The sequence below is a fragment of the Lasiodiplodia theobromae genome (assembly GCF_012971845.1).
Source record: "Lasiodiplodia theobromae strain AM2As chromosome Unknown scaffold_40, whole genome shotgun sequence".
In the NCBI taxonomy this organism is placed as follows: domain Eukaryota; kingdom Fungi; phylum Ascomycota; class Dothideomycetes; order Botryosphaeriales; family Botryosphaeriaceae; genus Lasiodiplodia; species Lasiodiplodia theobromae.
In genome coordinates, this window is record NW_023336520.1 from 295,934 (window position 1) to 310,456 (window position 14,523).

Here is a 14,523-nt window from a genome sequence, read left to right on the forward strand (position 1 = left end):
CGATGTCATCATTGCTTCGCGCTGGCGGGCGGGCGGGCGCGATGCCAAGCAAGCCTCCGTCGTCAACTGCCGCGGAGCTTGACTCTCTTTCCCCGCCTTGAGCGCCGTCCAACCCCAGACGCGCGGGCCAGGTGGCGCGCCGCGAAGGTAGCATAGTAGAGCTCCACACCGCAAGCCTTCTTCCCCCACGATTTCGGGGCCTTTGTGGGGAAAATACGCACTTCACCACACGTCTTTCTCGCTGAGCCAATCACGGAGCCCCCGACTCGCACCGCGGTGAATAACGGTGCTCGCCCAGCAATCATTGACAGGGTGCGGCGCATGATAACGAAGGTAGTTGCCTCCTATTCCCCCGGCGCCAGAGCATCCCGTGTGGATCCCTCTTTTCCTTCGACAGCCCAATAGCACGACCTGTCACTGATTTCGGGGAAACGGTTTCCAGCTTGCTCATCTTATTAATTCTCGCGGGCGCTTTTTCTCGCCTCTATCTTCTGCCCCGCCATCACTCTCCTCCCCCTCCTCCTCCTCTCAGCATATAGCGTCGCTCCAGCGGCCCCTTGCCTGTGCGCCACTAGGCTGTTATCCGACGTTCTCCGCCAGCACTACCTGTGCAAACATGTCCAGCGCCGCGAAGCCACCTAGCCTCCCATCCGATGACGAGAAAAAGCTTGGTGTCGAGCCTGTTGAGTCAGGCGTCGCTGCCGATGACGGCCTGCCTCCGGACCCGGATGCCGGCTTGAGCGACGAGGAACGCGCTGCCATTGTACGTTTCCGCGCACTCCTGCCCTAGGGAACGAGTGCTGATCGGCTGCACGACTTTGCAGGACCGTAAATTACTGTGGAAGCTGGACCTACAACTAATTCCTTGGGTACGCAAACACTTTCGATCTGGTCTCGACTTCTCTGTGTGAAACCCGTCTCTGCTCCGCGAATCTGGTCCGATCATGTGCCCTTTGACTGTGATGGAGCCTTTCTGTACCACGTAGGACTGACAATCAGCTCTATCGCCGTTGTAGCTGTGCTTCCTCTACCTGATTTCTTTTCTCGACCGTACCAACATCGGTAAGCATGTCTCTCCTTTGAGCCGAGTTAGCAAGACTTCGTGGAGCTCAAAGTTTGGGATATCAGCCGAAGGTTGCTAACCTCGAGGTCGAAAAACAATAGGAAACGCAAAGATCGATGGTTTGCAGGACGATCTGGGCATGACCAGCGGCCAGTACAACGCTGCGCTGTCCATCTTCTTCGTGTCGTACTCGCTCGCCGAGCCTCTGACCAATGTTTTGCTTAAGCGCATGCGCCCTAGCATCTTCATCCCCGTCATCATGTTCCTGTGGGGCATCTGCATGACGACTATGGGACTGTAGGCCCTCCCTTCTTTCCATTGTCCCCTTGAAGAGAGTTTGCTACTCCCCGATCGAGACGGATCGTGGCTAGTCTAGCAGCTCCTCTTGGCCCAATACCCCGATAGCAACGTCTCTAGCTAACCCACACTCTTCAGGGTCCACAATTTTGCAGGCCTTGCTACCGCCCGCTTCTTCCTGGGCCTTGCCGAGGCCGGCCTCTTTCCAGGCGTCAACTACTACTTGAGCTGTTGGTATAAGAGATCAGAGTTTGGCATCCGCGCTGCCATCTTCTTCTCGGCTGCTGCGCTCGCTGGCTCCTTTGGTGGACTGCTAGCCGCCGCGATAGCGCAGATGGGAGGTGTGGGTGGAAAGCCCGGTTGGGCGTGGATTTTCATTCTCGAGGTACGCTGTTGCAGTGTGCTCGAGACATCCCGGGGCTAACTCATGCTTGTCACAGGGTCTCGCTACCATCGTCGTGGGTATCGTCTCGTACTGGATGGTGCACGATTTCCCAGACGAGGCCAAGTTCCTATCACCGGAAGACCGAGCCCGTGTAATCCGGCGGCTCAAGGCCGACAAGCAGAGCAGCGCGGAGCACGAGGAGTTTAAGATGGATTATTTCTGGGCCTCAGTCAAGGACTGGAAGACGTACGCGTTTGCAGTCATCTATATGGGATGCGACGGCGCGCTGTACGCCTTTTCGCTCTTCCTGCCAACCATCATCAACGAACTGGTGCGCAACATATGCCTGCTCCCTAGCCACTTGGGTTGATCCCCACTGACTCTGAGTCTGATGAACAGGGCTACGCCAGTACAACCGCTAATCTCCTCTCTGTACCGCCCTACGCTGCAGCGGCCATTCTCACAGTCGCCGTCGGATGGCTAGCGGATCGCACGCGTTTGCGCGGCTACAGCAATATCGGCATCTCCTTCCTCGGGATCGCAGGGTTCAGCATGCTACTAGGCTCAACGTCACCGGCGGTCAAGTATGCAGGCACTTTCTTGGGCGCGGCGGGCATCTACCCGTGCATCTCCAACACCATCTCGTGGGCGTCAAACAACGTCGAGGGCGTCTACAAGCGCGGCGTCACCCTAGGTTTCGTCATTGGCTGGGGAAACCTCAACGGCGTCGTCAGCAGCAACATATACCGCCAACAGGATCGTCCTCGCTACCTCGTTGGCCATGGAGTCGTGCTCGCCTACCTTGTCGCCTTCTTGCTCTTGGGCAGCGTGGCCACTCACCTCGCCCTGCGCCGCGAGAATGCCCGCAGGCGCCGCGGCGACCGCGACGTCTGGGTCGAGGGCAAGAGCGAGAAGGAGATTGAGCTGTTGGGGGACATGAGGCCGGACTTTATGTACATTTTGTAAATCAATGGGGCGCTAGATGAACAGTGTAGTAGGGAGCGGCGCCGCTTTCGCATAGATATGAATGGTGCCACGACGTAGGCCTGGCAGAACACGCCTCTTGGAACCCACGAGGGTTTATTATTACGTCCGTAAGCCAATGTTGACCATGATAACGCACCTTTTCGCTTCTGAGATTTCTCACGCGACAAGCAAGCGAGAAAGGAACAGATTCTGCATGGTGAGACTCAAGCTGCAAATCCTGTATGTGTTATAAAATGCCCAACAAGGCGTATTTTGAGGAAAGCCGGGTACGATTGGGCGGTATCGTTGTTGGGCTGGTGTTGTGAGTAGTCGAAGCAAATGTGCAAACGAAAATGTGGAACTCTGCCTCATCATGAATTCGCCTGGGTATCAGTTTCCCTACCCGCGCAAATTGACAGTTGTTGAGTTGATGCAAGCACAGGTTCGTCCATACGAAGTCCAGAGCCGACGAACGTACGTCAGAATAGTGGTAAACTACTCAACGACAAAATGCGCCCAGCTCTGAAGAAACTATAGCTTTTTCACGGACGTCCCTTTGATCATTTACGCTCGCTGATATCGGGGTGCAGTTGCAAGACATGCCACAGGGGTATGAGGTTTTGCGGATAAGTATCCGTCATGGCTTATGGGAGGAACAAGGTGGTCGGATAACAAGGCCTTCCACATGCGCCGGGAGGCATCGTAACGATTTGGACACAGAAAAGCCATGCCCCCAAAGGCAAGACGCTCAAGGCAAGCTCGCACGAAACAGCTTACAACTGTTGGCAGCAATCAATGACCAAGCGTCATGATTCAATTGCGATTTTTTTTTCCCTTCCTCATCCGACGAGAAGGGAGGATAGCATGCTCCAATTACCGGCTGGGTCCATAAAATTACGCACACATGTCCAATATTTCCATCACCTGTGCCTTCTGCCGTAGAGGTACAGCATTAGTCTGGCACCATCGATCTTTCAGACTACTTGACGCCAGTTCGTCGAACTTATCTCTTCCCACACCCAGCGCCCCCAAGCTTCTCGGCATCCTCAGCTCGCTAATGAACGCACCCAAACATGCCGACAGATCCGCTTTTTCCTTTCCCAATCCCCGCGACGCCAGCGCGGTAGCAACGTTAGGCTCTGCCCACAAGGTGTCGAGGACGCGTTTCTGCTTCACCAAGATATCTTTCGCGTGGGCTTCGTTCGCGGCATTGGCAGCATGACGTGCGTTGAACGCACACACTGCCGGGAGCAGAATGCAGCTTGTTTCGCCATGGCCAACACCAAGCGGGCCTAACTGATGGCCAATGCCGTGCGAAGCGCCGAGGGGAGCCTTTCCCTTGACAGCTTGCATGGCATCTCGCACGCCAAGCTGGCACTGGAATCGCGCATCCAGGTCGGTGTTATCGGCGTCCAGGGCGCTACGGAGTAGACCGGGTACCAGTTTGTGTAGAGCTTCGGCGGCTGCAGCGTCCGAAGCGGGCGTGCTGTACGGTGAGCAGATGGTCTCAACGCAGTGGTCAACGGCACGGATGCCGGTACTGAGCCAGAAGCGCGGTGGTGTAGTCATGGCAAGCTGGGGTGACAGGATGATCAGACGTGGTCCCAGAGGCGGGCTGGGACCGAAGCCATGCTTGTGTCGGGTTTGGTCATTGGTGCCACCGGCATGGTCTGAGTATTCGCCTCCGGATAGGGAAGTGGGGATTGAGATGATGGGAATACGCGGCGGCGCGAGGTCGGGCCGCTGGACGGATGCGTCTCGATTGTTCGTGAGGTGCTCTAGCTTGGTGAAGTCGAAAGCATCATTGGCAACGGCCTGACGAGGGTGCAGCGTCAGTGCTGCGGTCACGACCTAACATGACGAGGCAATGGGAAAACGACAGCGGACGGACAAGTTTCCGCAATAGAAAGCCAGGACGCATTTTAAGACACACATTCTCAAACGAACATACCAGTGCGATTATCTTGGCCGCATCGATCAGGCTGCCGCCACCGATGGTAAGCAACAGGTCTGCATCCAGCTCTTTGACCTGGCGGGCGACGGCGATGCATTCCGACCAGAGGGTATGCGGCGTCATACCCCTGCGCACGCCGACGACCTTTCCGCGCAGAGCATCTTCGAGCTGTGTGACTGCATCGGTGTTCTTGGACAGGGAGCCCGAGGCGAGGATGTAGACCTTCTCGGCGTGGAAAGTGTGGTCGACGTGCCTGGCGGCGGCTTTCGGATACAGAAGGCCGTAGCTGAGGTAGGGGTGTTCGTGGTCTGCGAACGCCTTGTGGTACATGTCTCCAGCAGCCATGCGAAGTCGTTGCTGGTGACGTCTCAGGGCGCAGGGCGGCGATAAATACCGGGGCGTGGAATAGCTTCGGGCGGGGGCCCGGCGGGAGAGCCTATCCCTGCTGCGTTTCACCACACCACCTGGACCAGCCTCTTCACCGACCACAGCAGGGCCAAGATGCCCAAGGTCCAGCCAACGCCCAAAGCGACCATGATCTTCCCCCGCAGCTCGAAGGCCTCGCTAAACTCCAGCCTTACAACCTTGCGGTGCTTTTTGCCAACAAACCACTGCTTGCCTCCGTCAGGCTCGTCGTCGCCGTCCGACCCGTGGGCTTCCCATGTCGAGTTGGTCGGGTTCTGGTAGGGCTGAGGGTCCAGCCACTGCCGCGGCGAGAAGTACGTTCGCCACGACGAGGCGCGCGATGGAGGGTGCTCGGCCAGTCGATACGCACGGTTGCGCCGGTCGACGAGGAAGAGAGAAATGACGAACGAGGCGAACAGCAAGGGCGTCAGGACGAGCTGGTAGTGTCGCGTGTCAGCACGTGTCGCAGGGCCTTGGTACAACTGACCTTTTTGAGGGCAGATTCATCGCCCTCGCCCTGCGACGCTGGTGAGCCCGGAGAGGCGAGCGGCGAGGAAACCGGAGTGTTGGCGAGCTCGAGGAACGGGTCGGGCTTCCGCTTCCGCTGCTTTGGCGGAGTCGGCGGAGGCGAGAGAGCGGGCTGCGGCAAGTCTGGCATTGGGCAAGATGGAAGCATTGAAGAGCAGTAGCGAGACCTTTGCAGTGCAATCTTTTGTTGCGTCGCTCTGGAACGCGGATCGTCGCGGCTGCCTCGACGTCATCCGGGCTGCTCTCCCGTACGACGGATATCGCAGCCGAGGGCTAGCGTCAATCTGTTCGCCTGTTATGGGTAGTTGAAGCGTTCAGACTTACGCGACTTGAACCGTCGACAGCGCGCGGCAAGAACTTCCCTCGACCCCGTTGCGCCGAAGAATTTGTTGCCAGGCACTGTCAATAGGTGTGGAATTTACGAGTCGGTCCAAGTCCCCCCGCATCCCCGCATGGGGACGCTTAACGTCGGCTTTGGCCAGCAACCCCAACTCCCCTATAAAGCTGCCGCTACTTTCTTTGTACCTTTCTTTCACTCCCCGCTACTGCCTGCCCAGAAAATGAGACGTTTTGTTGCGAGGCACTCCCGCTACCTCGCTGGCTCCGCGATTGAAGCGTCGTACCCACTTAAGAACGTCCGTATCCTGCGCCAGTACCCCTCCCGCCTCTTCCACGCTTCCGCCGCTACACAGGTCGTGAAGCCGTATCTTCTGGCAGACATTGGAGAAGGTCCGTGCTACGTTTCGTTCTTTATGTCGCGACTGACCCTCTGTAGGTATCACCGAGTGCCAGGTCATCCAATGGTTCGTCCAGCCGGGAGCCCGAGTCGAGCAGTTCGACAAGATATGCGAGGTGCAGTCGGACAAGGCAACAGTCGAGGTAGCTCCAGAGCCTGCTGCTATTAAAGAGCCAAGGAACCAACAACTCTACAGATCACATCGCGCTTCGACGGCGTCATCAAGAAATTACATTATGAGGCGGATGAGGTAGCCAAGGTCGGAAAGGTCAGGATAGTCTCCGGCGCACACGAGGGGGGATTTCCGCTGACGCTGGTTATAGCCCCTGGTGGATATAGATATCCAGAGCGAAATCTCCGAGGAAGACCAAGCAATTATCGAGTCGCCAGAGGAGAAGGTATCACAGACCTCCGGCTCGGCTCGAGAAAGCCAGCCCGCACAACCTACTGAGGCGAGTAGCTCAGATATATCTGCCACGGAGCCTAGCATCCAACCGTCTCCCCCAACGGGAAAGCTACCGTCTGGCAAACATGCAAACCTGGCTACCCCGGCCGTGCGTCATCTTCTCAAGCAGCACAACCTCAGAATCGAAGACATACAAGGTACAGGAAGGGATGGCCGAGTGCTGAAGGACGACATACAGCGCCATGTTGCGTCCCCAAAGGACCAGATGACAAGCAGTAGTCCAATGCCCTCGGCCGCGCCTATCGCCGGAGACCGTGACGTCCCTCTCACACCGATCCAAAGGCAAATGTATAAAACCATGACGCGCTCCCTCAACATACCACATTTTTTGTATACCGACACTGTCGACTTCTCCTCCCTTAACAACATCCGCCACAAGCTTGCTTCCCAACCCACCTCAACCACCAAGCTGTCCGCCCTCCCTTTCATCATCAAAGCCGTCTCCCTCGCCTTGACATCACACCCCATCCTAAACGCCTATCTCGACACGGCGGACCCGGAGAAACCGCGCCTGATCCATAAGGCGCAGCACGATATCGGCGTTGCTGTCGACTCGCCGACGGGATTGGTGGTGCCGGTAGTGCGGCACGTGCAGGCGCACAGCATCGCGTCGCTGGCGGCCGAGATTGTGCGGCTGGCGGGGCTGGCGCGCGACGGAAAGCTGACTGCCAACGAGCTGTCCGGTGCCACATTTACCGTCAGCAACATCGGCAGCGTTGGCGGCGGCGGCGCCGTTGCGCCCGTCATCGTGCCCCCGCAGGTCGCCATCTTAGGCGTTGGCCGCGCGAGGCCGGTACCCGCCTTCGCGGCGGATGGAGTGACGATCGTACGGAAAGACGAGTGCGTGTTCAGCTGGAGCGCAGACCATAGGGTTGTGGATGGGGCGACAGCGGCGAGATGTGCAGAAGAGGTGAGGGCATTATTAGAGGACGTGGAGGGCATGGTTGTGAAGCTTAAGTAATATGCATGTAGAAATCCAATCCAACCAACTCCACAGCTCCACAGAGATGGAGATGTGCCAAGCCTGTCCTTCCCAACTCCTCTAGAACTCCGATTTGACCGCTGCCGCCGTACGCCCCAGCCAAACAACGAACCCTTTACCTCCTCGGCTTGTAATCTTTCGGGTCTTTCAAATCCAACTTGGTCTTCAAATCCCCCGTACTCTTTACCTGCATCTTCCGTTCCGCCTCCTCTTCCTGCTGCTTCCTCAACTCCTCGGGCAACATCCTCCTCTCCAAGCTCACCGGCAGCACCCTCCTCCCGTCCACCATAGTCCCTTTGCGCAACTTGTCGTCCCACCGATCGTAATACAGCTGCCACTTCAGCCCGTCGACCTCCTCGTCCTCGTCCAGCTCGACGGCGACGAAGCCCTCCCAGCCCTCCAGCGTGACGCCTTGCTCGTCATCGGTCCAGTCCCACGGTCCGACGACGTGGGCGATGCTTTGCGTGCGGTTTCCATGCGTGACGAATAGCCCGTCCTTGTCGACGTAGAGCCAGTTCAGCATCGGTGGGTCCGTCGGTAGTGTCGTCACCAGGCCACGCTCGCGCGGGTTGCGATCTTCGTCCGGGTACTGGATGTAGAAGCCGGTAAAAGGGTGCGGCGGCGGAACGCCAGGCTTCGGCGAGGCGGGTAAGCCAGAGACTTCGTTCTTGGGGCAGATGAAGGCCTGAAGGTTGAAGTCAGAAATCCGAAAGGAAGAGGTAGAGGGGACGTACATACTCTTTCTTTGTGCATCACAATGATGCCTCCGTCGAGCTCCCTTCTTTTGCTGCTCTTGGCGCCGCAGAAGACGTCCATGTAGAACTTGACCATGCGCGTCTCATTTGCTGCCTCCTTATTCTGTTCTTTCTGGTGATGTACGCCTTCGGCAACGCCCGTCACTACTGGAATCCCGGTGATGACGCCGCCGTAGAAGATACCCAAACCGAGCCAAGCCATCTGTTTTTCTTCGTATCGCGCGAGCTTGAGGTATGTCTGCACCTGTCAGAAGTGGTATAATACTGGTAGGAATATATTGGTTCTGCATGAACTTCGCAGCTTGCGCTGCGGGGGGAGGTGCAGCTGTAACCAAAGATGTCTTGGCAGTGACGATCTGACGTCACGGCGAGCAGGGATGGTAGCTATTGTGAACGGCTCCTTCCTGTTTCACCAACACCGATGAAGGTCCCATGTACTGTTCTTCGTGCTAGCCTTCAGCTCTAACATGTATTAAATGAATTTCCAATAGGCAAATTGCTCGCGATCGTCGTGGCCGCCAATGACTTTTACGCTAGAGACTAAACGCCAATTAGTCATCTCACAGGTAGCTTGCAGAGACTCGTTATCGATAACGCGCTGCTCCCGAATACGCGCCGTGGTGCATGCGAACGCGAGCCAAGTCCGAACCGCAGCCAGTGCGCCAATGCGAGCGGCAGGTCATGGCCGCGAGAAACGGCGATGGCAGCAACGGGTGTGGACAGCCGGGTAGCTGCTATTAAGAGGCCGCGTCTTTGACGGCCTGTCCCGCGGGGGATCATCAGCCACTTTATCAGACGACGGCGCCAAGCAGACGGAGATAGGCTGGCTTACTCACCCCGCGTCCGCACGAACCGCGACGGACGAAAACACGGACGAATCCTACCTCCCGTCTCACCTAACGCTTCCTTCTATCTTTGCTCATGCGCCTCTTTCTTCTTCTTCCGGCTTCCGGCTCTTCGCCCTTTGTAATCCAGGCTGTCGAATATAGTCGCTCCGTCCCGGAGGTCAAGCGTTGCACTTTGCAACACTCAACACCATGACCCGTTCTTCGTCCGAAGCCGGCGTCCGCGACGGCGGCATCCGCAAGAAGATGCGCAAGGGCACCCACAGCTGCTTCGAGTGTACGCCCCTCCTGGCGTTGATCCAGATGCCTCATTCGTCTAGTTTTGCATCGACTGATCTGTCTCGCCAGGCCGCCGGCGCAAGATCCGCTGCATCTTCAGCGACGAGCATCCCGGCGAGTGCACCGAGTGCTTTGCCCGCGGGTCGCGCTGCATCGACCAAGAGCACGCCGATCCAGAAGCCATCGTCGATAACAGGAAGAACCTCCGTGAGCGCGTCGCCAAGCTCGAGGCCCTCATCGAGTCGCTCCTCGATGATCGCTCGGCCACTGGCGCCGCCGAGACGTTGAGGCGGTTGGGCGCAGACGTCCTCCCGCGAACGCCTCACTCCGATGCTTCGGCCGGCCAGAGCAAGGCTCCTCTGATGGCCGTGTTTGACAATGGAGTCGTGCGTCTCTTTTTGCCCGTCCCGCTCTCTTCCCAGCTGACCCTCGCAGCCCACTGCTGCCCCTGCCCCTGCCCGGAAGCCCGATCCGCCCGTGCCTGTGGCCCCTACGGCCCAGGTCTACGACTTCGGTAGCATGCAATTGTCGTGCGAGTGCGATGATATTGGCATTCCCAAGGTAAAAAAGTCCAAGGAGAAGCGCACACGGGACACGCTCCTCACGCTCCTTCCGCCCAAGGACGTGGTCGAGGAGGCCGTCACCACCAACGACGACTGGTGGCGCGTCTGGCGCCACAAGCTGGGCGGCACCGCCCGGGGCCGGACTCTGCAGCAGTTTGCTACGCAGACCCTTGACAAGGGCAGCCCCGCCGAGGTGGGCGTCCTTCTCCTGTGCGTCGGTGTTGCGCTAGACCTGGAAAACCTCAACAACTCGCTAGCATTGGTTGACGCCTTGATCATATCGGACGATGAGTATGCAGCGACGGTCGAGGGCATGGAGTGCGCCATTCTGGTGTCCAAGTGTTACTCGGAGATCGGCCAGCCGCGCAGAGCCTGGCTTGCCGCCCGTAAGGGCCTGACGTACGCACAGCTTATGGTAGGTCTTGGCCCCACGTCCGCCGTGTCGCGGTGCTGATGGGCAGTTCAGGGTCTCCACCGAAGCCATGCGACCAACGAGACGTGGGACAGTGTCTGGTGGAGCCTGTACCAGACGGACCGCTTTCTGAGCTTGCTGCTCGGCCTTCCGTACGGCATTTCCGACGCCCATTGCGACATGAACTATTTTGGCAAGGATAAAGACACCGACGGGCAACGCGACTTCATGCTGAAGCTTTCGGTCTTGGCTGGCAAGGTCATCGACCGTACTCAGGGCGTGCACGAGCTGTCTCTTGGCGCTGCGCTCGAACTCGACCAGGAGCTCGACACCCTGGTCGATTCCATGCCCGCCGGATGGTGGGACACGCAGTCCCAGCTGCTCCATGCCATAGACCCCGTGCAGATCGTGACGTTGCGCGAGAGGCTCCTGGCTCAGATATGCTTCCAGCAACTACGAGTATACCTGCACCTGCCGTTCATGCTGCGGTCGGCTTCGGTACCCAACTCGGCAAAGTTCGAGTACAGCCGCAGCACGTGTTACAACGCATCGCGAGAGCTCCTGACCCTCTACCACTTCTTGCGGGGCGGGAACGGCGAGCCGTTGTACGAGTGCAAGGTCATCGATTTCCTCGGCTTCACAGCCGCAGTATTGATCATGCTGGGCCTTCTCGGGTATTCCCGGCTCCACAATGCCAACAGTGCGGCAACCCACCCTAGTCAAAATGTGCTTACCGAAGAGCAAGATTGGCGACTCATGGAGATGACGATGGATATCTTCGGCCGCGCTTCGAACGAGAAGGGCGGCAAAGTTGCAGCCCAGAGCCTGAAAGTGTTACAACAGCTGTCCAGCGTCAGGAACCGCGATGTAGCGGGCGAGGAAACGGACTGCACCCAAAGGATTGTCATACCCTACTTCGGCGCCATTACGATTCGCAGGGGCAAGAACCTCAGCCATGCCTTGGCCAAGAAGAGCAATGCAGTCACGAGGGCTAACGAGACGAGCAACGTCTCGCTTGCAGCGACGGCTCCAGGCGTAGCAGCATCGGCGCATAGCATGTCTCCTCCAACGACAGTTCAACAGCACGCGTACCTTCCTTCTCCGTCGACATCCCAGAACCAGCACTCCAACGCAAGCTCGGTGAATGGCGACCCTAACGGCCTCAACAATCCTTACATCGCCTACGATCCCTTCCTGTTCCCTGGTGCCGTCGATCCGCAATCGTGGGCACCGGGGGAGGACGGACTGGACAGCCTGATGAGTGGCAGCCACGGGGGGCCATGGCAGAATCTCGTGTCGAACATGGACATAGATCAAGATTGGGCGTGGTATATGGGCGGACAGATGGCGGGATCGCAAGCAATGCCTCCGGCCTGACTGCTTCTGATTGGAAATTTTGGATATGGCGTTCACGGACAATACCCAGCTCGTTGTAGTTGATGTATAATTCAATGGTTGTGAGTCGTTCTGTAGATTTGTGTTGGGCACTTGCGACTGACTGCGCCAGCGTAGAAGTTGGCCGGAGGTACGCGTCTCTGGCGTACGGCTAGCCCAACCAATCGCCTTTGGCCGTGCCGCGGCTAAGTAACACAACCGCGCTAACGCTATGTAAAGCGAGGCTAGCTCGGGCAACGACATTCCTGTAGACGCTTTGAAGACAGTATTAACGCCACAACAACCGGCGTCAACCAAACAGTAGTCAGCCACCACGACCATACACGCTCAAACATGGCTACCGACGAAAAACACCCAACAATGCAAGCCTGGCAGACGGCCGCCGGCGGCGTCACCACTACGCTCGAAGCCTCACTCAGGCTCAATGCCTCGGTGGCCGCGCCCAGCGCGTCGTCACTCGCCCGCGACGAAGTTCTCATCGAAGTCATCTCGGCCGCTCTCAACCCGGCCGATTACAAGGTCGCCGAGATGGGCCTCGCATCCAAGCTCGTCTTCCGCAGTGGGCCGTACCAGCCTGGCATGGACTACTGCGGCCGCGTCGTCGCCGCCCACGCCTCGGTCGCTGCCGCGCACCCGGATATTGCCCAGCCTGGCACCCTCGTGTTTGGTGCCATTCCCAATGCCCCGACGCCGCCCAAGCACGGCACCCTCTCTCAGTTCACCATCGCCACCGCGGACCGCTGCGTGCCCGTTCCTGTCGGCATCTTTCCGGACGACGCAGCGTGCGTCGGCATCGCAGGGCTCTCGGCTCTCGGATCGCTGGAGCAGGGCGGCGTTGTGCCAGGCTCCAAGGTTCTCGTCAACGGCGGCAGTGGCGGCGTCGGCACCTTCACCATTCAGATCGCAAAAGCCCTGGGCGCCGCCCACGTTACTGCGACCTGCTCCGCCGCCAACGCCGACCTGTGTCGCTCGCTTGGCGCTGACGAGGTGCTCGACTACCGCACCGTAGACGTAATCGAGGAGCTGAAGGCGGGCGGCAGGGCCTTCGACGTCGCCGTTGACAACGTGGGTGACCCCGCTCTGAAGTTGTACGAAAACTCCGCCTTCTTCTTGAAGGACGACGGCTGCTATGTTCAGGTTGGTGCGAGCATGTCGGTCGCTGGCATCAGGAGTCTTGTGGGAAGGGCATTGACGCCGAGATGGCTGGGAGGAGGTGAAAGGAAGTTCAAGTTCTTTCAGGGACAGATGCGGCCGGAGGGGCTAGGCAAGGTGGGAACATGGATGGCCGAGGGAAAAGTGAAGCCGATAATCGACCAAGCCTTCGAGTTTAATGATGTACCGCAAGCATTCCAAAGGTTGAGAACAGGAAGAGCCAAGGGAAAGGTTATAGTACATGTAGGCAAGTAGCACACAAAAGCTTTCAATCTTATTATGACAATGCGCTTCATCAGAATGCTCCGGGTAGAGTCTTTGATTGATTCTTTGCTTACAATACGCCACCACCACCACTGGGGTTAGATCCGCCTCCCACCCCAACACACACAGCACGCATACACATCCCCACATCTGTCGCTCGCCAGCCTCACGCGGCCAGGATCCAACCGCACGCAGCCGTGGTGGTAGACAATGGCGACGACGAAGACGGAGTGTGAACCCGCCGTACGCATCGTCTTAAGGGTAGGCCTGACAGAGACTGTTGATGTCTTTCGTCCGTCGATCATACTCCTTCTTATTCTCTTTATAGTTGTTACAACTTTTCTACTCGTGTGTCTGACGAACTTACTCATTGAGCTCTCCACTTAGTATGTTCGGCCGGTGAGGCTGTACCAGCTGTGTTGGCTTCTGAGGGTAGTCGGAGTTGGCGTACTCCCAAACGCGTACACGCTTGGCTCGTGATTAGACGATAAAAAAACTACTTGTCCCAGTTATTAGCTGTCTTGAGAAGGATGATTGGTTTAGAAGAGGTAAGTTATAGTAGGTTACATTAATCGCTTATGACTAGTGTAGGGTTGATGCGACCGGACCAAAAGTGCGTTTAATCTACGTACTAGAAACTGTAAGACGACCGAAACAGCGATGACTAATGATAATTGCTAGCGATGCTTGATGTTCCCGATAGATACTTACGCGTTATTGTTAATAAAAGAGTATGGTGAGGCAGGACTCTCGACCGTAGGGAGGTAAAATAGAATTTATGCTCGTAGGCGTCGTCCGAATGCCCCAGATCTACAGGAAAACACTGCAGAGTGCTGGTGGAGGATGGCTTAGATGGTAGAAGGCATCTATGCGTAGTTCTGGTTCATAGATATTGCAATGGAATATAATCTTCTTACGTATTGCAACAGAAGAAGTGAAAGCCTAAGACTGGTGATGCGAAATTGTGCACGGGCTATGACGTCACATAGAGCGTTTCTCTTTTCGGCGGTTCTTTGTGGAAGTCACCCTCTGCTGCCTTGCGCAACGTTTTCGAGCTGACGCAAGCCTTTTCGAAA

The 14,523-nt window shown here is 57.4% G+C and overlaps 7 protein-coding genes across 7 annotated transcripts; 4 read left to right on the plus strand and 3 right to left on the minus strand.

Moving 5' to 3' along the window:
* Nucleotides 1–616: 616 nt before the first annotated feature.
* Nucleotides 617–2,711, plus strand: LTHEOB_10667 (MFS transporter; the record flags this gene model as incomplete). Its single annotated transcript, XM_035507337.1, has 7 exons — nucleotides 617–763; nucleotides 825–869; nucleotides 1,017–1,062; nucleotides 1,165–1,360; nucleotides 1,499–1,745; nucleotides 1,801–2,076; nucleotides 2,145–2,711. The coding sequence occupies 7 exons, from the start codon at nucleotides 617–619 to the stop codon at nucleotides 2,709–2,711; spliced, it is 1,524 nt and encodes a 507-aa protein (XP_035367277.1).
* Nucleotides 2,712–3,605: 894 nt separating this feature from the next.
* Nucleotides 3,606–5,010, minus strand: LTHEOB_10668 (alcohol dehydrogenase; the record flags this gene model as incomplete). Its single annotated transcript, XM_035507338.1, has 2 exons — nucleotides 3,606–4,526; nucleotides 4,663–5,010. 2 exons carry the CDS (start codon nucleotides 5,008–5,010, stop codon nucleotides 3,606–3,608), a joined length of 1,269 nt encoding a protein of 422 aa, XP_035367278.1.
* Nucleotides 5,011–5,117: 107 nt separating this feature from the next.
* LTHEOB_10669 (Fe-containing alcohol protein) lies at nucleotides 5,118–5,728 on the minus strand (the record flags this gene model as incomplete). The annotated part of the gene is made up of 2 exons (XM_035507339.1): nucleotides 5,118–5,507; nucleotides 5,558–5,728. 2 exons carry the CDS (start codon nucleotides 5,726–5,728, stop codon nucleotides 5,118–5,120), a joined length of 561 nt encoding a protein of 186 aa, XP_035367279.1.
* Nucleotides 5,729–6,158: 430 nt separating this feature from the next.
* LTHEOB_10670 (2-oxoacid dehydrogenase acyltransferase) lies at nucleotides 6,159–7,761 on the plus strand (the record flags this gene model as incomplete). The annotated part of the gene is made up of 4 exons (XM_035507341.1): nucleotides 6,159–6,327; nucleotides 6,374–6,477; nucleotides 6,531–6,602; nucleotides 6,658–7,761. 4 exons carry the CDS (start codon nucleotides 6,159–6,161, stop codon nucleotides 7,759–7,761), a joined length of 1,449 nt encoding a protein of 482 aa, XP_035367280.1.
* A 136-nt stretch (nucleotides 7,762–7,897) lies between these two features.
* On the minus strand, nucleotides 7,898–8,739 carry LTHEOB_10671 (uncharacterized protein; the record flags this gene model as incomplete). The annotated part of the gene is made up of 2 exons (XM_035507342.1): nucleotides 7,898–8,467; nucleotides 8,521–8,739. 2 exons carry the CDS (start codon nucleotides 8,737–8,739, stop codon nucleotides 7,898–7,900), a joined length of 789 nt encoding a protein of 262 aa, XP_035367281.1.
* Nucleotides 8,740–9,574: 835 nt separating this feature from the next.
* LTHEOB_10672 (C6 finger domain-containing protein) lies at nucleotides 9,575–12,013 on the plus strand (the record flags this gene model as incomplete). The annotated part of the gene is made up of 4 exons (XM_035507343.1): nucleotides 9,575–9,659; nucleotides 9,731–10,047; nucleotides 10,097–10,639; nucleotides 10,691–12,013. 4 exons carry the CDS (start codon nucleotides 9,575–9,577, stop codon nucleotides 12,011–12,013), a joined length of 2,268 nt encoding a protein of 755 aa, XP_035367282.1.
* Nucleotides 12,014–12,364: 351 nt separating this feature from the next.
* On the plus strand, nucleotides 12,365–13,438 carry LTHEOB_10673 (alcohol dehydrogenase; the record flags this gene model as incomplete). The annotated part of the gene is made up of 1 exon (XM_035507344.1): nucleotides 12,365–13,438. One exon carries the CDS (start codon nucleotides 12,365–12,367, stop codon nucleotides 13,436–13,438), a length of 1,074 nt encoding a protein of 357 aa, XP_035367283.1.
* Nucleotides 13,439–14,523: the final 1,085 nt, after the last annotated feature.